The 22,768-nt window shown below is 41.5% G+C and overlaps 1 protein-coding gene across 5 annotated transcripts in view; it reads left to right on the top strand.

The window, feature by feature from the left end:
- camkk1a (calcium/calmodulin-dependent protein kinase kinase 1, alpha a) overlaps nucleotides 1–22,768 on the top strand; it is a 198,247-nt gene that overhangs the window by 88,975 nt on the left and 86,504 nt on the right. For all 5 annotated transcript variants that reach the window (XM_028807015.2, XM_028807012.2, XM_028807017.2 and 2 more), the window contains exon 3: nucleotides 12,837–13,343. In XM_028807015.2, coding sequence (XP_028662848.1) covers nucleotides 12,954–13,343 — 390 coding nt within the window. In that variant the 5' untranslated portion in view covers nucleotides 12,837–12,953. The remainder of the gene's footprint in view (nucleotides 1–12,836; nucleotides 13,344–22,768) is intronic.

Consider the following 22,768-nt stretch of genomic DNA (forward strand, 5'->3'; position numbering starts at 1 on the left):
GAGAAAAACAAAGTCAAAAATCAATACGTGCCCTTTGAGCTTTTAAGTATGCGAAGCACCGTGCAGCATGTCGCTTCACGAAGCAGCTGCACACAGAAGGTAGCAACGTGAAGATAATCTTTCAGCATTTTTAGACGAGCGTCCGTATCGTCTAGGTGTGCGAACAGCCCCCCTGCTCACACCCCCTACGTCAGGATCAGAGAAAGTCAGCGCAAGAGAGAGAGAGAGAGAAAGTAAGTTGGGTAGCTTCTCAGCCATCTGCCAATAGCGTCCCTTGTATGAAATCAACTGGGCAAACCAACTGAGGAAGCATGTACCAGAAATTAAAAGACCCATTGTCCTCAGAAATCCGTGAACCAGCAAAAAATCCGCGATATATATTTAAATATGCTTACATATAAAATCCGCGATAAAGTGAAGCCGCGAAAGGTGAAGCGCGATATAGCGAGGGATCACTGTATTTGCTGCCCAATAATAAAACTGCAAGTTAGGTAGAGTCATGCCACCTTCTGCTTAACGTCATTGTAGGGTCGCACTGTGGATGTGTGGAGATTTTGAATTCCAAATAAAATGAGGATATGACCTCCCTCTTTCTGCTGGGAGAGTTCAATGCTCACGTGGGCAATGACAGTGAGACCTGGAAGGGCGTGATTGGGAGGAATGGGCACTCCGATCTGAACCCGAGTGGTGTTTTGTTATTGGACTTCTGTGCTCGTCATGGATTGTCCATAACGAACACCATGTTCAGGCATAGGGGTGTCCATATGTGCACTTGGCACCAGGACACCCTAGACCTCAGTTCAATGATCGACTTTGTAGTCAGGTCGTCGGACTTGCGGCCACATGTCTTGGACACTCGGGCAAAGAGAGATGCGGAGCTGTCAACCGATCACCACCTGGTGGTGAGTTGGCTTTGATGGTGGGGGAGGATGCCGGTCAGGCCTGGTAGTTCCAAACTTATTATGAGGGTCTGTTGGGAACGTCTGGCAGAGTCCCCTGTCAAAAATAGCTTCAACTCCCACCTCCTGCAAAACCTGAGATATGCCCAGAGTTCCTCAAGGCTCTGGATGTTGTAGGACTGTCTTGGTTGACATGCCTCTGCAACATCGCATGGACATCGGGGACAGTGCCTCTGGATTGGCAGACCGGGGTGGTGGTCCCCCTCTTTAAGGGGGAGGGATCACACTCCTCAGCCTCCCTGGAAAAGGATATTCGGGTCCTGGAGAGGAGGGTCCGTCAGATGGTCGAACCTTGGATTCAGGAGGAACAGTGTGGTTTTCGTCCTAGTCGCGGACCAGTGGACCACGGCGTTCGATCGTGTCCCTCGGGGAATCCTGTTTGGGGGTGCTCCGGAAGTATGGGGTACCAGACTCCCTGATAAGGACTGTTCGGTCCCTGTACAATCGATATCAGAGCTTGGTCCGCATTGTCGGCAGTAAGTCGAATCCGTTTCAGGTGTGAGTTGGACTCCGCCAGGGCTGCCCTTTGTCACCGATTCTGTTCATAGCTTTTATGGACAGAAATTCTAGGCGCAGCCAGGGCATTAAAGATAGGGTGAGAAGCTCGGTCATCTGGGAGGAACTCAGAGTAAAGCCACTGCTCCTCCGCATCAAGAGGAGTCAGATGAGGTGGCTCGGGAATCTGATCAGGATTCCTCCTGGATGCTTCCCTGGTGAGGAGTTCTGGGAACATCTAACCGGGAGGAGGTAGACCCAGGACACGCTGGAGGGACTATGTCTCTCAGCTGGCCTGGCAACGCCTCGGGATTCCCCTGGAAGAGTTAGTAGAAGTGGCCAGGAAGCGGGAAGTCTGGGAATCTCTGCTCAAGCTACAGCCCCCACAACCCGATCTTGGATAAGCTGAAAAGGATAGATGGATGGATGGATGGATGGTTAGGATTGAATCTAATCTGATTTGTTAATGTATATGGGGATGCTTTGAAATAGAAAGAGGAGCTTAGGCCACCTTCTAACATCACAAGTCTGGTTACGTTTTTTTTTTTTTTTTTATGATCTGAAAAAGGGGAGCATAATGGAGTTTTTTTTTTATCCAGCAATATGATGGATTACAAGTAATTAGTATTTTCATACACCTGGTTAATACATCTGTTTTTCTATCTGTATGACTTGTTAAATGATATAGTCTATCTATGATGAGTGTAAATGAGTTCTCTCTCTGTATTCAGTTTAAGGCAGGGGTCGGCAACCCGCGGCTCTGGAGCCGCATGCGGCTCTTCAGCCTCCTTGTAGTGGCTCCCTTTGGCCTTGAGAAAAAAAAAAAACATGAAAATGAATAATGGCAATTTCTTAATTTAATTTGTATTTATATATATATATATATATATATATATATATATATATATGTGTGTGTGTGTTTATTTACTACTACTACTACTGTTATACACTTTAACATCTAATTTTTTTATTTATTTATAATTTGTCAACTAAAATATGCGTCACATCTACGGCTATAGCCCTCGCCTTTACCTGCAGGCGGCTTCTGGAGTGTGCGACCCCTGCACTAACCATGAATAAATCCCAAAAAAGAAAAATCTCAGAAGAAAATAGAGTTTAATTCTGCGTGGACAGAAGCATTTGCCTTCACCGCCAACGACGCTGGCTTACCGGTGTGCTTAATATGTGGCGATAAATTATCGAACAACAAAAAATGTAACGTTGAAAGACATTTTCGAAACAAGCACTCAGCATTCACTGAAAAATACCCAAGTGAAGATGAGCGAAAGAGAGCAATTTCGGAACTGCAACGGAAAGCTGAACAGAGCAAACATACTTTCAAAAAGTGGATCACTTCTCCACAGTCAACTACAGCTGCTAGTTTTGTGGCAGCTCAAGAGATCGTAAGGAGGGGTAAGCCATTCACAGACGGAGAATACATGAAAGAATCGTTCATAAAAATATCAGAACATCTATTCTCCGACTTTAAATGTTTTGGCGTAGGATGTTTTGGCGTTTGAGCGCAAGATGACAGTGTTTGCCAGAGATGTACAGAAAGGTACACTCTCTCACTTCCCCTCCCTGAGAGAGTTCAAAGAAGCGAACAATCACATAAATTGTGATTATTTCCACAGTACAATTATTGCAATGCAAGCTGCATTTAGTGAAAGATTCAGTGAGTTCAGAAAGAAAAAAAAAACACTCTCTCCTTCCCTGTCACACCCCTGGACATCGACCCATCCCTGCTGAACACATCCGCATTCACAGGAGTAATTAAACCCAATCTAGAAATTGAACTGGCCGACATAGCGGAATAAGATTTATGGGTGTCCAAGTTCAAATGCCTGACAGCGGATCTTGAAGAAGTTGCCTGTCAGAAGGCTGCTCTCGCTAAATAGCACAAATGGAGTGATATTGAAAATCTCCCCAAACCCGACAAACTTGTTTTCGACACATGGAGTGCCATTCCTGAAACGTATATGAACATGAAAAAATATGCATTTGGAGTCCTGTCCATCTTTGGCTCAACATACTTATGTGAGCAAGTTTTCTCAAGCATGAACTTCATAAAGTCCATATATTGCTCCCGCCTCACACATGAGAGCCTACAGTCCTGTGTGAAGGTCAAAGTCACATCGTACAGCCCCGACATAGAGATGATCTGCAGCGAACTTCAGAAACAGAAGTCACATTAAACAGGTGAGAACAATAGCATTTAATAGGCTATTATTTTTCAGAAAAAAAAACACATTCATTTCAGACCCGGAGCTGATGTAGGTTTTTTTGTATGTTCAGGTGCTTCAGTTGATTGCTGGCTGAGAGGGAAACCTGAAGAGGATGAGAGCACACTGAAATGGAATTTTATGATTACTTTTTTAAAGCTGCTAAGCTACAGCTAAATGTTTTATTTATATTAAAGTGGGCTAGTTTTTATTTTAATTTTACACAGGTATAGGAAGGACTCAAATAAGCCTGCATAGTTCAGTTTAATTTATTTCAAAGTAGGCCTACACACGTACACTGCACTTCTGTTTGTTGTATTCTGTGGTTGTAACATGTAAAATCTAAAAAAAGATTAAAACTTTTAAAAGTTTATAAGCTGTGTTATGTTTTGCGGCTCCAGACTGTTTTTCTTTGGAGGAAGAGGGGGCAAAATGGCTCTTTTGATAGTGAAGGTTGCAGACCCCTGGTTTAAGGTATGGCTTTATTAGTTCCATTCAAGTCAAGATGGTCCAACTTAAAAGTGGTACAAACTGGTGTTATAACTGCATGATTAATTAAAAGCAGAAGACAATATTAATTCAATTTCGTTGTTCCTTTGTAAAAAGTGACAATGACAATAAAGATCTATCTATCTATTTATCTATCTAAACAAGTATATGCTTTTCTGCCAGACTAAGGTTTACTATACCATGCTTTAGTCTGTTATTTTGAGATATGCTAAAGGTATTTTACTGCAGCCATTTAAGCTGTGTTGAAATGGTGTTGTTATGTGACATAGTGATGCTCTTAAACCCCAAATAGGAACCTTGGATCCTACACACTATGAGGTTTTGGTAAGAGGAAAGGGCTCTTAGAGAGTGAAATATCACCTCACTGATGGTGATTGTGCTGGATGCTTATAAAAAAGGTTGTGTGTGTATGTTTATATAAATGCTAGTAGTAATTAAGGCTTGCATTTTGAAAGTCATTTTGTTTTCCTTGAGGAAAGGATAGCCATTTTCTTAACTGTACATACAGGAACCAAGAAATGTGTAGAAAATTAATGCCATACTTCAAAACCGGAGAGATATTTTTAAAACTCCTTGTTAAACAAAAAATGCCAGATAGATCGAAATGGTGATGATTCTAATTTCTTAAAAGGTCACTGGTAATTTCATTACTGTAAATTATAGAATACTAGACATTAAGCCCGTTACAATAATGGGCGCTAGAACAGTAGTGCATAAACATTAGTAGGATCAGTCTATATTAAATGGCAAGGGACCTTGACCTCATTCTGTTTCTTGCCTTAATTTTTTTTTGTCAAAAATATTTTTGCAAGAAGCCTAAAGTAAAATAATAATAAAAATAAAATAGAAACGTATATGACAATACAGTAAGTATAATTAATATTACATTTATCCTCTCCTCTGTGGCTGTTGATTGATGTGTTGTGTCTGTTTGAAGATCTCCTATCCTGCCTCTCTTTATTTTAGCTTGCTGTGGCGTTTCTCCAGCAAGTACTGTGCAGTTCCCCAGCAAGTATTTTAATCTGTGCTGGCGTGCAGCTGATTATTGTATGTGTGGCGTCTCCCCAGCAACGGATTTTATGCGCGCGGCCGCGAGTATCCAATCAGCACTGTCCCCAGCAATGATGTCCTTTATTAAAGAGTGCCCCGCGCATGCGCACTTCACCAGAAGACACGGACACATGGACGCACACAGGGATTTTATTAAAGAGGATAGCAAATGGTAATGGTAAAATTCACAGTAAATCAAAAGCTGTTATTGTGTTGTGTAGCACCAAAAATGAGGAATGGCTTTGGAAGATAGAGGGTTGAAGGTAAACGGGAAGAAGACATAATATTTGAGGTTTAATGATGATTATTTAAATATCTATGATGAATCATATAGCCCCAGATGGAAAACTAGATGAAGATACAACCCAAAAAGGGCAGCGTGGATGGAACAATTGGAAGAAGATGTCAGGAGTATTGTGTGACTGAAGAAGTAGGGCGAAGGTTAAATGGAAATCAACCACATTGATATCACATAGAAGTTTTTTATTACATTAGGTGTGATAGAATAATACGTTTGTTTATAAGGATATGATTTCTGCTTTAACTTCAGTCAAATAAACAAGGAATTATACCATGCAATATATTGTAGAGTTGCTTCCTCATACATAATGCTTAATTTTCATCATAGCACCATAGCCCAGATATCAGCATAATGTTGAATTCCATCTATATCTTCTAGTAGATCCAATTCCTTATTTTATTTTTAGTTGCAAATATAACATAAAACTTTATAAAGACAGTGCTTCAATTCATTGTTCATCTGCTACATTTTTATTATTCTCAGTCTTATAATAATTTGGAAAGTAAATGTGAATGTCTTGCATTTCGTTTGATCTGTTTTGTTAACAATGATAAAATTAATGTTGTCAGATATTGTTAATAAGTAGTTACTTACTGCACCTACTAGTAAATTTAGCAGGTTCTGTATCAGTGTTGTAATCATTGATGATAATGTTACACCATGTCAAAAGAGAATTAAAACTTAAAGAATTTTAAGTGAATTTTAATCAAATTTATGGAAGAAAATGATTCGCTGTGGCAACCCCTAACGGGAGCAGCCGAAAGAAGAAGATTGCACATAATCAAATATTCTATGTTTATGGACTAACTCTAACATACAGTAGCTCTAACCTATCTGGTGTACAATACAGTACTGACATTTTAAATGTCAGGATGGGGTCTAGGCTCCAATTCTGACTGCCCTCTTTGACTTTACTTTTAGTCCCTCAAATCAGTATCTGTTATCAAGCAGCACTAATCGTGTTTCAGTCACTTGGTGAAAGAGCCAAAGCAAACAAAAGAGGAAGCCTGACAGAAGAGTTTCACTTTAATATGGTGACAATCACCTTACAAGTTTTCTCTTGTATTTATTTCATGCTGCTGTGGTGGATTGCCAGCTTCTTACTCCGGCCCTCACCCCCAGGACGGCACGCCCCTTGTCCTATGTTGGTTCAGAGGACAGGAGAGCGGTGGGACAGAAGATACACCGTTCCCCCAAGGTTCTCTGGGGGGCCTAGACAACGCAGCCAAGGTCCGACTGACGTGTCCTCCTGGAGGAGGACGTCCCTCGTGGGGCTGGACGCTCTGCCCCAGTGGTCATCACTAAGGGGGGGGGAATTGTGGTGGATTGCCGGCTTCTTACTCCGGCCCTCACCCCCAGGCCGCCAGGAGGAGCTCTCCGGACAGCGTGGACGTGCCCCGAGTTCCAGCAGGGCCTCATGGACTATGTAGTTTTTATACGCAGCCCTGCTGGATACCTTGGGGGCCAGCAGGCGTCGCTGTAGGGGGGCTCGTCCTGGCGGCCTGGGGGTGAGGGCCGGAGTAAGAAGCCGGCAATCCACCACACTGCTTATTATGTTTGACCTTTGCTTGTTTTCTTTATGGGTGCTGTTTTCATGTAGCGATTTGGGTACATTTACCTATGCGGTGCTTTATTGCTTTGTGAGTTTTGACTACTTCCTGTTTTTGATTCTGCTTTTTGGATCTCAGACATTAACATGACATACTTTTTACCAAGCTTGCTCATGGCTGTGAAGTCATCATCACTTGCTCATCCAGGTCGGCACCAAATTTCAACTCCCATAGGTTGCCGATAGTGCTGTGCTTCCTGTCCATCCTCACTATACAGGGTCCTGGGAATTTGTGAGTAGAGCGTCCTGCTAGGGGGGCAGCTGCCTGTGAGAGCACAGTCATGCTAATTGGGCCTAATTTTTAACATATTTCATTAAATTTTGCATGAACCTGTTTTCTTATGAATTTTTCAAATACATTTTTCATAGTAAGTTTCAGACCAAAGACTGCATAGAAGTTGCTCTCTATAACTGTAAATACAGCATATATTTATTTTGGATTAAATCCAAGGCATTTTGCAGGCACTCCAGAGTGTCAGTAACATACTTTTTATTCCTCCAGTAAGTCTATGGCACTCATGCAGCATACATCTGAGACATCTAGAGTGGAATGATTTGGAGGAGTGTCCTGCATGATCTGAGTGTTGGATGTGTGTGCTCATTGTGGTTTGGGTGTGTGTGTTATCAAAGGAAATGTGGCCAAAGATTAATGACTGACCTTGTAGCTTGGCCACCTGATTTGATCCTGTTTATTCTGGAGTGTCAGAGCTCTGTACTGATAAGTACTTTGTGGTATGTCATTTTGTTGCACTGGTGCGTTTTTTTTTTACTTGGCAGCTCCCGATGATACCTGGTCTTACACATGCACATACACACACTTCAGAATGGGTAGCAAATGACACAAGATTAGATTATTAGAGAAAAATGGATCATAGTGTGACTTTAATGCTTGATTAAGTTATTAAAACAAACACTTGTTAAGTTGCAAGCAAGCACACTTCATGAAAACAAGAATCTTTGTTTCAAGTGTGAAAAATGTACCATCTGCAAATTTCTTGCCAGTTACCGAAATCTTGAATCTTCAGCTCTGTTCATGGTTTACAAAAAATATCCAAAGCCCGGGTGGAAATCAGATATTAATAGAGAGTCACTCAAATGATACATTATTGTAACAAACATCCATATGCAGCGTAAGTGGTCTTTTTCAAATACTAGCTGGCACAGTGTACTATTGGTGTAGCACTCAATCTAAGCGTAGAGGCGTTCGTTAATTGAAATTAAGTTAATTCACTGCAGTCCTCAATATTTATGATGCCTATGCCATAGCCATAGGCAGACAAATTGATAACACTGAATTGTGTTTTACTTTAACTTATTAAAAACAACGATGATGTTTACAGGCTGCACACATTAAGGCAGCCTATGTAATGAACTGAACATTTTTACTTTTGGGGTTGTTTTTGTTCTAGTGCTGGGTGTGCAAGAATATAACTGCCGGTACTATATTTTGAAGCAGGGGTTCTTAAATAATTGGGGTTGTCCCCCTTTAAATTTTGGAATGCAAATGTATATGTAAAGAATTTTGGAGAGCGGTGGAGAGGGGAAGGTGGGGCATCCCCGTTCAAAGTAAGCAGACGTGTATGTAAATATAAATTATTTCAGGGGTTGGGGGAGGCGGTCCACTTTCAAAGCTCATATATATCAATGGAGTTGCTCATGGGGGACTCATTAAGTTTAAACTTATGCCATCTGTCCCCCTTGGATTCAAGGATGCCACTTCTGCCTCTCCTTCTCACTCCCAGCCTTTTTGTTGGTGGTGAAGCAACTCCAACACTCACAGCCACGGTGTCTGACACAGGCACGGAAGCTTTATAGCGTTTGCTAACCATTGAGCTTCGCTGAACTTTCTCTTTTCCATTTTGAACTTCACTGTACATGGTAAATGTGATTACTTCAGAGTCCAGCACCCCACCACTTCTTCACTCATCTGTTCACCCTATTGGCTAGTGCTGCTGTCAGTAGTTTCTGTTGCATTTTTGTTTGCCTATAGACCTTTGTCAGTGAAGTGCAGAGCATAAGTTAACATAGTAATAAATATCAACAAAAAATGTGTAGATAAAAAAAATGTGTAAACTAATCAACTTTTTCTAAAATGTCACCAAGTTCAATTAAAACAGTCAAAACATTTTTGAGATTTCGGCGTATTTTGTTTTTCTGTGGTAGAGATGTTTTTAAAATAGCTAAATATTGAAGTATTGAAATGTTTTTTTCTTAGCGGATGCCTACTGGCATAGATGTGCCACCCCACCAACTTTCAGGCATTTAACTAAATGAGAAATAGTGGTTTTGTTGATGAATGAGTGAGTGAATGAATCTGTCAGTGCTGTTTACAAAACAATAAATAACACAATAAAACTCAGATATTGCAAGCAGCAGCTAATATGAGTAACATGGTCAAACTAATAACTTCCATTCCAATAAAGTGAGGTCATAAAGCAGGAAGCACAGTTTTTCTGCATTTACTCTACGGAGATAGCTCTTCTTGTCCTAATAAATGTTGCCTGTAACACACACTACCTGCTCAAAGGGCACTGATGATGGTGGACAAGCCAAATATCACTTTACCTGAACAGGGAAGATCAGAAAGGCAGATAATGGAGCAGAGGGCAGGATGAGGTGCAGGGCTTGGGGGACTAAAACCATACAATACAATACAGTTTATTTTTGTATAGCCCAAAATCACACAGGAAGTGGTGCAATGGGCTTTAACAGGCCCTGCCTCTTGACAGCCCCCCAGCCTTGACTCTCTAAGAAGACAAGGAAAAACCTCCCAAAAAAAACCTAGCAGGGAAAAATGGAAGAAACCTTGGGAAAGGCAGTTCAAAGAGAGACCTCTTTCCAGGTAGGTTGGGCGTGCAGTGGGTGTCAAAAGAAGGGTGTCAATACAATACAATACACAGAACAGAACAAATCCTCAATAAAAAATTAAAAATTTTTTAGAAGTACATTAGAGGTTTTAATGGGTTTAAGTAATTAGGAGCAATTTTGTACAAGGTTTCACATATTCATACAGCCATGTGAAGTGTCCCCATTTTACTTTTCTCTTTGATTGTGTCCCTTTCTATGCACAGAAAATCCAATTTTTGTGATGAGTGGCCTTTTTTAAGTGAAGGTTGCAGACTGCACTAGTCATTAGTACTGCATACTTTCCCAGATGCACCAAAAAAGTAAAGTAAAAAGGTTAAATTTATTACTAATAATAAAGCATGCAAACATACATATAATAATAGAATTAAGAAATTTTAGCATGCGTTCAAATATATTTGAATACTGTATTTACTTATTTTTAATATGAGTATTCAAGGCATATTTTTGTATAATTTGATACCCCTAGGCAATCTTATTATTAATAGGGTATTTATTTATTGGTAGAGAAATACTGTCTAATGTTTAACAGTATCTAAACACTCCATCTTCCCACCCACACCCATTGAGTGAAGCTATGTACCACACATGTTCAGAACAGAAGCCACCAATCTTTTCAGAAGTTAGTGAAAATATACAATACACTGTACATATACTGTAACATATTATAAATTTGTCATAAAAAAGCAATAGAAGTTAAAGGTAAGGTGCTGTACTCTTAGCATTTTTTCAGTTTTGATAAAACAACAAAGGCAGAAGCACATATTTTTGCAGCCTATCCAGTTCTTTTACAAAACCTGTTTGGGATGTGTCAACACATACTGTGTAGCCACTGAACTACGTTCAGATGTAATCTTTTTTAATTCAAACATATGTAAAGGTAAAGTCACATATAGTCTAAGCATTTATATTCATTATCTGAGGCTTACTACTTTTGAAATGAAAGAGTAGGTATAATATTTTGTCAAGAAAGGACAAAGCATTGAACTTTTGGTGGCTACGGTTAAAAAGGATGTAGTTAAGATTAGAAAGAAATCTTTTGATACTGGCATTGTCTACAATAATATACACTATGTATATATTTATTCCCTAAGAAACAATTAAAGCTTGCCTACTGTATGAAATCAAGACTTCTCTCGACTGCACTTACTCACACCATTTGTGCGTGCACCAAATCCTGTGCATTTTGGTGAACTCCATCACTCTCAAAACGCTAGGGCCTAATGGACCCCTGATCAGTGTCACTTCTTGTGTAGCTGATGTTACACACATGCATGGGAGGCAGCTGAAGGGCCTGAACGAGAGTAATTCCAGGCCCAACCAAGGGGTGGCACAGTACTCTGACTATTTTTCTCACTTTCCTGCAGACCATTCACGGGAAATTCCACCTAGCCCCGATGACATCATTTCCAGTCCTGTCCCCTTTGATGGCATCACTTCCGGTCCCGAACCTATCGATGAAGAACCTTCTGGTTATGGCCCTTTTGATAACGTCATGTCTGGGACCGAGCCTAAGGAGGAGAATCCATCAAATTCTGCCCTAGATTACATCATTTCCTTTTCTGGCCTTTAAAGCTGCCATCTTTCATTTATAGCATCAGTTCTGTGTTGAACTCCGATCTCTGCACATCTGTGCCATAATTCATAACCTTTCTGTAGCCAGGGAACAATATATGGGTGGCAGCCGCAAACCTTTTTGTGACTCTTTGGTCTACTTTGTGTGACACTGATTAAGTTAGTAAGTCCCAGTATTAGCTGATCTGATCTGCCACATGATTAATTGCTCGGGCTCTAATTTACAGTATGTGTGTTTGTGTGTATACCTGCCAAATAATACAAAGAGTACACAACACGTGTTTCACCCTAACTGGGGCTCATTAAGTGTACACACCTTTTCTTCCCCTTATGAAGATCGAACTTCTGACGTCAGTGCTTGAGGCGAAGCCTCTGACATTGCGCCATGGCAGCTGGTTTGCTTATTTGACAGAATGAAGATTGCAGTATTACATTCATAGGTCTGAATCGCAGTCTGGTTATTTAGATGTTTACCTACCAGGTAACATTTGTGGTTGGTTGGCCAGTCGGCAAACATCTGCTATGTCCTCTCAGTTGCAAAAAGCAGATCATAGATACATGATACAGTACCTGCCAAATAATACAAAGAGTACCCAACACATGTGTAAGATAAATTGGGATATTCTTTTATGTATGGAGATGGCTCAAGAGATTTGGGGCAGATTTAAAACTGTTTTACATTTATTTCAGTTTTATACCAAAATTTAAAAACATTAGGGAACTGAAGAGTTGAAGTGGATAAGCAAGAAGATGAAAATAAGATGCAAAAGAAAAAACACAGCTGTCTAAGGAGTATCTGACTAATAACAGTGCTAACAAAAAAGCAGGGCAATTAAAATTAAGGGATAATAAGTCAATTAACAGCAAAAGTTTGACACTCATTAAGGAAAGGATTAGAATGAAAGCCTCCAGTCACAGTAACGCTCCAGGGCCATAGTTGGAGACTCCTTGTCTAAATCCTGAGACAGTCAGTCTGGCAAGTGTGTATTATTTACTCTGAATGTTTCGGTTTATATTTTAACTCTCCTCCCATCTTGCATGTCATTTTCCTCCATTAGATTTGCAGATTTCTTTTTGCAGAAATGATGTGAAATTCTTTGTATTTCTACTTTATCCCCAATATACTGATATTGAAAGTATAGTGGGAATAAGACAATGTTTTAGGAATGAAAATATGATTGTATTGAAGAAGTCTTATTAGTCATGTATTTCTGCTATGTGTGTTGACATGTTTTCTGTCTTTCTTTCAGCCCAGTGGACTCTCTTGGTTCCAGATGACAGTTGTTGAAAGAACAAACTAATGTAAACAGTTCTGTGGGATCCTTATATCCTTACAACGTTTATTGCTAAATTTCTATTTGGATCTTATGATGTCCATGATGGATAAGATTCCACAGGAATCTGGCTCTTCAGACATGGATACAGAAAACCAGGGAGAATTAGCAGATCAAGTTGCAGCCATGGACATTGGCACTGAAGGTATGGTTGGTCCAGACAGCAAAAAGGGCTTTCAAACCAAAGGACTAAATGGTGAACAAGACAGCTGCACAGTCAAGTCTGGGATTAAGAAACCAGCCAAGAGGGAGTGGCTTTCTAACAGAAAGTTATCTCTACCAGAGCGACCATCTGGAAGCTACACGGGAACTGGGGGCTCTGTTTTTGGGTCATATGCAACTGGCTCCTCAAGTCATGTCTCTCCCAGAATGACACGTAGGCCAACGATTGAGTCTACAAAGATATCAATTTCTGGCTGTCAGGTGTGTGGCTGAATCTTTTGTTCTCATTTTTAAGGAATATTTTGAATAATTTCTGTTTTCATGTATCTTGTAGAGAAGCAAATTACTAAATTCATGCTGTGCTTTTTTCACACATAGAGAGCCAGTGATATACAAACTAAAGCCCAGATTCTTACTGTATAAGACTTATTACCAAGACAGCTCTTTAAAATTATGATTGCTAGGCCACTAAACCAGCCCACTGGAGTTCTTTCTATCAGTTTCTAAGGTCTTGCCATTCGCATATAACTAAGCCATCACCAGGGGATTTGTAATGTTATGTTTCCCTCAGCATTAGAAACGAATAACTCCAATTATTTGTTTCCATGTTTGTCTTACAGGTTTCTCTTACCTGTATTATCTGATATACTGTCCACATTATTTATCCATCCAGTTTTAAAGTTGAGTTAGTTCCAGCCATGCTGGAACTTCTACATATTTATATACTTATCTAGTCTCTTCCTACTTTATACTGGGCTCTAGACATTAAGCCGGTTTTATGACTAGGGTTCACAAGTCTTATATTAAAATACAAAATGTACAGAAAATAACTACAAAACTATTCACTTAATTTGTAACCCATATTAATTTTTGTCTATTTATATAAAAATTATAGTTCACAAATTCTGTGATACAGAGAATCACTTTCATATTACCAAAATACTCTTATAGCAGGTAAACCAAAACGTAAAGGCAATTTGAAAGTAACTACAGTACAATGGATAGAAGCTGATGCAATACAACGCGATGGCTTATGGGTAGTTCAAACACACACATTGCAGCACTCTGCCTTGGCTTCTAGTTGGCTTGGCTTTTAGTTTAAGCCAAATGTCAAATGAACATAGATACTCTGCTGCAGGATTGCACCATTGTTGAAGAATGCACTGTAGTGAGATTTCTTTGGGCAGAGGGAGTGAAACCTGCCGAAATGCACTGAAGGATGTTGGCTCAGTATAGAAGTGAAAGCAGCATGACTCAAGAAAAAGTTTATGAATTAGTAGAAAGTTAAAGAGGGAAGAACAAGTGCAACTGATGAAGCTCAATCTAGTCGATCATCAATATTGTATACACAAGCCCACATCGATATTAAGAATGTCTTCATCAGAGAAGACTGACGAATTATGTTGTCTACTGTTGCTGTACATTTGGATATCAGCTATGTATCTGCACATGCTATGGTGCCTCAAATAGTTTGTGCAAGACTGGTACCAAACAGCTTACTGATCTGCACAAGTAACAGCACATGGAGATTGTGATCCAGTTCCTGAAACATTATGAAGAAGACCCAAGTGTTTTGGAGCAGATTGTTACCTGAAATGAGAAATGGGTCCATCACTGTGAGCCAGAAAGCATGCAGTGAAAACGCCTCACTTCTCCATTAAAGAAGAATTTCAGATCACAGCTTTCCATCAAGAAAGTCACAATGATGTTCTTTTAGGACATGAAGGGTCCAATTCTAGCACATTTTCAGGAACACAGACAATTAGTGACCAGTGCAATTTACTGTGCTATACTGTGTAATGCAGTCTTCTAAAGATTTGTTTTCTATATTTGTTTTTGCTAATTTTGCTCAAGCATTGCACTGCATTACCAATAGAGTTCCTGTCCTTAATAGTTTTGTGTAGTGATTGTAAAGTTACACATGAACTTACAAAGAATTTCTCTCTCCCTCTTTTTAATAAGGTATCACCTTTTATAGAAGCACTACTATAAACCTGGGTATCCACTTAAAATTTTGCTGGGGTGACCGATTAGACTAATACAAAATAGAGGTAAAAAGTATATTTGCTGGATATTAAACAGCAATATTAGAAAGTAAAAACTAAATGACTTGTAATTTCTTGATTTTTCAAAAGGCACTTTTACAATAAGAATTTCAGTAATTGACACTATATTCCAATAAACAGGTAGAGTCTAAGATTGTGAGCTTGAATAGTGAAGACTATAAGCACAGTCAGATCTACCATCAGGGTTTAGCATATGGAAGAGGAAAAGTGCCTAACAACAGGAAAAGTTCAGTTTTCATCAACAGTATGGGTCCCCATAGCAGTCCACTGTCCAGCACATACATCTGTCTCACTTTGGTCCTCGTAATCATAAACCTTTCCTTTCCTTTTTTTTTTTTTTTTAATTTTATTAATTCTATTGAAATTACACACCATTCCATACAAATAGATCAATTTTACAAAAATAGGATTGAAAACAAATCAACCCCCACCCCAGCCTTTCCATTCAGACATAAAAAAAAGAATTTAAAAGAAAAAATGAGTCCTGTTTGGTTGACATGAGAGGGGCATGATCAGAGCAGGTGTCTCTTAGGTAACACTTATGAGATCATACATTTGATGCTAATACAGTGCATCAATGTGCAGTGCGGTTTTGCAGAGTTGTTGACATAGACATGAACAGCAGTCAACAATGCAACTACAGGGGATAAAACACATGAAACAAAGCCAGGCCTGATCAAAGAACCCCCTTTTCGATCTTTGACCTTTTTTGGCCATCAAATACTGATACATATCACCTTTTTACCATAAAGTGGTGTGATATTTGCCCGGACACCACCAGACTGAGACCACATCTTTATCAATGATATGCTTTTATTTTCTTCTCCACACAACAACACTACTCAGTCCCGCACAACTCACAACGTGCTTCTAGCCCCAGTCTCCCTTCTCCTGGGCCTTCTCTCTCCTTGTCCCTGGGTTACCTGCACTCTCTCTACAGGAGCTTCGTCCTGCTCCTGCTCCCGACTCCAGCTCTCTGACAGGAGGGAGGCGGCCCCCTTTATCCTCACCCGGATGAGCTCCAGGTGTTCTACCTGACATCACGTCCTGGTGTGGCGGAAGCATCAGGAGAGCACCTGGAAGCACTCCGGGTGACCCTGGAAGGATCGTCCTCCATGGGTGTGGCGGAAGTGAATAAGTCCCGGGCTCCATGAGGCTCAGGGCACCCCCTGGCGGTGACCAGAGGCCCCAGCGGTCTTGAGCCTCCCATTGCCACCTCACCAGCGAAGACTTGTCAGGCGGAGCGGCCCGTCCCGCGAGGGCAGGTTCCCAATGAAGTGGGTCCACCGGCTCGTCCAGGGCCCGGTCCTGTAATATAGAAGGAAAAGGGGGCAGAGACGCTGCCTGGACGCGATCCCGTGGCGTCCCTCTGTGCTGCGCACTGGCTGTGCTCCCCCTGTCGACTGGCACCCCGCGACTTGCCTTTTTTGCACCCTCTCCGCGGGTTCCATGCTCCTTTGGTTGGGACCCTTCACACATCAGAGGTCCCCGCTGGCTTTGGGGCTTCCCTCTGCACTCGCAGAGGCCTGCCCATCTCCGTACGTGAGCTCACGGGCTCTCGTCTCACTCTGTGGGACGACCCGGCTTTATTCCTCGGGCCCTCCCCTTTTTTCTGGGATGCCCTGTCGGCTTGAGTCTCCCTACAGGAAAGGAAGAGACCCCTCGCCGTCTGCACCCGTGTGGAATCGACACGCAGCTGATGCTGGCGCCGGCGGTGGTGCACTAGGACCCACGGCACTCATCAGCCAGCGTCTAGGCACCACCCCTCCCAGGCAATCAGCCCTACTCTTATATGCAGCTGATGCTGGCAGCGGTGGTAGTGCGCTAGGACCCACGGCACTCAGCCGGCGTCTAGGCACCACCCCTCCCAGGCAATCAGCCCTTCTCTTTGCCTCGACTGTTGGAACCGCGGCTACTCGTTCACCGGAACTGCATGATACCGGGAAACATTCGCCCGCTTTTCCTTTTACATTTACGACACAAGTCCTACTCACCTGCGTCGCCACGAACCTTCGGCCAGAGAATCCGGCGCCGCGTTCTTCCGCCCCCTGACGTGACGCGATCGCTGTCCTCTTGAGCTCAACTAAGTAGTCACAAAGGTCGTGCATCACCTGTAAAACAGACTCGACGGACCAAAGAGAATCCTCTGGCTCACGCCGAGTCACAGGCACAAAGGGAACGTTAGCCGGCGAAGGACTTACCGGTTCGTCGGTCCTAATCGCCAGCTGCGCTCCCTGGAGCTCTCTTCCGGGTTCTCTCTGGCCCTCCCCTTGCTCGAGATGGACGTTCCTTCGTCCTGCCTCTATCCAATCATCGGCGGGTACGTAAGACACGCCGTTCAATCTCTTGCCTTTCACGGGGATGGACTTCCGGTCCGCCGCCATCTCCTCTTTCCTCCCGAGGGGTTGACAAGACCCGCTACCGCTCTTCTGTCGCGGTTCCTCGATATGCTGCGGATCCTCCTGTCCCTCCAGCATCGCTGTCCCAGCCTCGCTGTGCAGATCGACACAGCCTGGCCAGCGACGCGGACCCAGGCAGTCCCCAGCTGGAAAGCAAACACCGGCCGCAGCCCAGCCGACCCTCGCGAGTCGACTGGCACCGGGCCTGGGACTTACCTCCTGGATCCCGTCTTTCAGATTACTACGGAGCCTGCCGGCCATATCCATGGCTGTGCCGACCCCGATCCTCGTGGGAGCAGCGACCACTGGTAAGTCCACAGTGCTCGGGTCTCTTTCAACGATTACAATCCCCATCGGGTGGAAGATGTCGCTACGACGAACCTCTTGCGCCCCCTGGGTGATCCTCAAGCCGTCCGCAGTACGTGTGCAGGCCGCATCCACGCGGCGCGTGTGTGTGGTGGACTGAGGTGCCGGGCAGCTCACAAAATATTTGTTTAACGGGTCCCCTGCCTTGGAACAGGCAGGAAGTCCCTGTTCGGGCGCCATTGTGATATTTGCCCGGACACCACCAGACTGAGACCACATCTTTATCAATGATATGCTTTTATTTTCTTCTCCACACAACAACACTACTCAGTCCCGCACAACTCACAACGTGCTTCTAGCCCCAGTCTCCCTTCTCCTGGGCCTTCTCTGTCCTTGTCCCTGGGCCACCTGCACTCTCTCTACAGGAGCTTCGTCCTGCTCCTGCTCCCGACTCCAGCTCACTGACAGGAGGGAGGCGGCCCCCTTTATCCTCACCCGGATGAGCTCCAGGTGTTCTACCTGACGTCACGTCCTGGTGTGGCGGAAGCATCAGGAGAGGACCCGGATCGTCCTCCATGGGTGTGGCGGAAGTGAATAAGTCCCGGGCTCCATGAGGCTCAGGGCACCCCCTGGCGGTGATCAGAGGCCCCAGCGGTCTTGAGCCTCCCTGTTCCCCTTCCGTGGGCCTCTTCTACTCCAAGGCGGTTGCCCCCTCTTGGCCCGGAGGATAAATAAGCCATGACCCAGTCCCTCCAGGCATCCCGGCTGGGTCTGACCCCCAGCCGCGTACCACAGTGGCAAAAGCCGTAAGTCTAACATTTGTTAAACTATTAGAAAAAAAAAAAGTTGGATTACAGCAGATGTGATGTTGCACTCATCAGTTTGTTACATTCATTGCAATATACAAATAAACTAAAAAGAAATGTGAAGTTGACTCAATAGAAAGTTTTTTTTTCTTCTTTAGTTGCTGTACCTGATTTATTATTCACATATGTGAAGTTAATAATTTGTAAGTATATGTACTTACTATGTAATGTACTTGTCCTCTGCCAAGTTTTCAAGTTTTGCAGCATTTTTCCACTCCAAAAACATGTTACATGTAATGTTATAGCAATAAGAATGGCTTTTGAATATATCAAAAATCTGTGTACTTTTGCTGGTCAAAAAGGAGTCGAAACCAATCGAATGCTATAGTCATGCTATTCATGTTTCCTGTATTCACTTTGAGAAAATTAAGTGCCCTCAGAAGTCTGTTATTGACCAGTTTAATAAACCACATAAACAGAAATGCTTGTATTACAGTTAACCAAGGATTTCTTTATAATCATATAAAACATGAATGACCAACTTGTTTCATAGAGTCAACACCTCATAGACTCAATAGTGTATTTTAGGTGCAATACAGAAGTTAGCACAATAATTTTATTCACTTTTGGAAATCAAGTATGCCTCCTTCTACATGGAGTGGGTATGTACTGTGATATAAATAAACAATTAAAACACTGAGTGAATGGCTATAACATTTAGCAAAATAAAATAAACTCTTCACTGGCACATATGCTTTTTCAATTTTTTTAATGCAGATTCAGAATATGAGTGTGTTTGATGTGGATAGTGAACTTAGAATGCAATTATTACAGAATAATATTTGTATAAAGTGATTACAAATAGTGAAGGATTGTTGTAAAGTTAAGTAGTAAAAGCCTAATTATTAAAAGTACTAAAGAAATACTAAAAAAAAACACTCATGACAATAAGACACATTACCAATAAGAATACAAATATAAAACAAAATAGAGCAATTGAAATTATTATTAAACTTAATTATTATTATTATTATTATTATTATTATTATTAAATTTAAATACAGAGACACTGAGATTTTTCTGCAAGGGCAATCAAAATCAAGGTGTTGAATGTATAGTTTCAGGTCATATCCTCCTTAGCGTTACCTTTTTTCTTGGGACAGTTAACTCCGTGAGCTGGAATGTTAAAGGCCTGAATCACAAATTAAAGAGAAAGAAAGTATTCTCTCACCTAACAGGTCTAAACGCTAAAATAGTATTTTTACAGGAGACCCACTTACTAAACAAGGATAATAATAATAATAATAATAATTCTTTACATTTATATAGCGCTTTTCTCACTACTCAAAGCGCTCTCCACACAGGGAGGACCCGGGATCAGTTCTGGCTGCAAAAAGACTGGACTGGTCAAATGTTCCATTACAACTTTACAAAGAAAACTAGAGGTGTGGGAATTCTCATACATAGAACAGTCTCATTTGTAGTATCAGATGTAGTATCTAATCCTGAAGGGAGATATGTGATTGTCATGGGCAATTCATTTAACTGTAAAGTGATTTTGATAAATGCTTATGCAACCAATGTCGATGATAGGGAATTCATGCAAAATGTATTTACATCGGGCGGCACGGTGGCGCAGTGGGTAGCGCTGCTGCCTCGCAGTTGGGAGACCTGAGGACCTGGGTTCACTTCCCGGGTCCTCCCTGCGTGGAGTTTGCATGTTCTCCCCGTGTCTGCGTGGGTTTCCTCCGGGCGCTCCGGTTTCCTCCCACAGTCCAAAGACATGCAGGTTAGGTGGATTGGCGATTCTAAATTGGCCCTAGTGTGTGCTTGGTGTGTGGGTGCTGCCCGATTAGTTCTTTATAGATAATAATTTCTTGCTTACGATTAAATCTTGCAAGTACGACACTATTGTTATTTCTGACCATGCCCCTCTGATCTTGGAGCTAAAATCATTATGCCCCACATACTCATCTCACAAATGGCATCTTAACCCACTTCTATTAGCAGACGAGAACTGTATAGAATTTGTATCAAAACAAATCCGTTTCTTACTAGAGACAAATACATCCTCAGAGGTCTCTGCAGGAATACTCTAGGAAATTCTAAAGGCCTTCTTAAGAGGACAGATTATTTCATATCTTTTCCACAGAAATAAATTAGAAACCAAGAAGGTATCAGAGGTAACCAGCGAAATTACAAGAATAGATGAAGAACATGCCAGGTGTCCAAGTGAGGCTCTTCATAGGCAGGCTCTGCATTCAGAGCTCAACCTCTTAACAACTAAAGAAACCGAACAACTAATTTTTAAATCAAGACACCATTACTATGAACATGGGGAGAAAGCTAATAAGCTCTTAGCTCAACAAAATCCACAAGCAACAAGTTTGCAATGCAATCCCAGCAATCACCAACATGAACTGAGATAAAATCATTGACCATAAAAATACAATGCACACATTTAGAGACTACTATAAATCCTTATATTCTACTGAATTTAAAGAAGATAACACAGAATCTAATGCATTTCTGGATGCATTACAAATACCACAAATAGATGCTCTTAGTGCAGAGGAATTGGATAAACCTCTGGCACTATCAGAATTACTAGATGCTATAAAGTCACTTGAGAGCGGGAAAGCAGCAGGCCCTGATGGCTACCCTGTCGAATTTTATAAGAAATTCTCCACTCCGCTAGCTCCCCTCTTATTAGCAACATTTACAGAAGCTAGAAACAATCAAATTCTACCTCAAACTTTTCGCCAAGCATTAATCACCATCTTTCCTAAACAAAATAAGGACTTATTACAATATGCATCATACAGACCAATTTCACTTCTGAATAATGATGTTAAGATACTCTCCAAAGTCCTAGCTAGAAGGATGGAGAAAGTGCTGCCTTCAGTAATATCACAAAATCAAACTGGATTTATTAAATGCCGACACTTAGCTTCCAATCTTCGACGCCTGTTTAATGTAATATATTCACCAGCAAAGTCAAACACCCCAGAGATATTATTATCGTTGGATGCACAAAAAGCATATGATATGATTGAATGGAACTACCTTTTCACTACATTAGAGAAATTTGGGTTTGGCCCGAACATTTGTGCATGGATCAAACTACTGTATACCAATCCAGAAGCTTCAGTTTGTATTAACAACATTAATTCAGACTACTTTAACCTAGAACGTGGTACCAGACAAGGATGCCCCTTGTCACCACTGCTATTTGCAATCGCCATTGAACCCCTGGCAGTTCTCTGTCAAAATGCTTATCAGAAAAAGGGGATTATCAGAGAAGGACTTGAACAGAAAATTTCTCTATATGCAGATGATATGGTACTGTATATATCAGACCCACAAAATACTGTGCCTGCAGTCTTACCAGCACTTACAGAATTTCAAAAGATCTCTGGTCTCAGAATTGATTTGAATAAAAGTGTGCTCTCTCCAGTGAATTCTCAAGCATACAATATTAGATTGGACACCTTCCCTTTTATCATTGCAGATCAATTTAAATACCCAGGGGTAAATATCACAAGTAAACATAAAGCTCTTTATCAACAAAATTTATTTTGCCGTCTGTATGGAAAAAATTAAGCAAGACTTGCATAGATGGTCAACCCTTCATCTGACTCTAGCTAAGATGAATATCCTTCCTAAGCTTCTCTTTTTATTTCAAAACATTCTAATATACATCAATAAATATTTTTTTAAGCAATTAGATTTAACCATAACTTAATTTATTTGGAACTTAAAATATCCACGTATTCAAAGAGCAACCCTACAAAGACCTAAGGTAGAAGGTGGCATGGCTCTACCCAACTTTCAGTTTTATTATTGGGCAGGAAACATACAATCTATAAAAACCTGGACACAAACAGATGAACATACACAGGCTTGGTGCACAATAGAAATAAAATCCTGCAGTACTTCTTTATATTCCCTCCTTTGTTGCCCCTCTTAATGCAAGTTATTGCCAATATACTAATAACCCAATTGTGCTTCACTCACTCAGAATATGGAACCAATGTAGAAAGCATTTTAAGATGGAGAATCTTTTATCTGTGGCACCTCTGCATGAGAACCACCTTTTTCAACCCTCG

The sequence above is a fragment of the Erpetoichthys calabaricus genome, chromosome 8 (genome assembly GCF_900747795.2).
Source record: "Erpetoichthys calabaricus chromosome 8, fErpCal1.3, whole genome shotgun sequence".
NCBI classification, from domain to species: domain Eukaryota; kingdom Metazoa; phylum Chordata; class Cladistia; order Polypteriformes; family Polypteridae; genus Erpetoichthys; species Erpetoichthys calabaricus.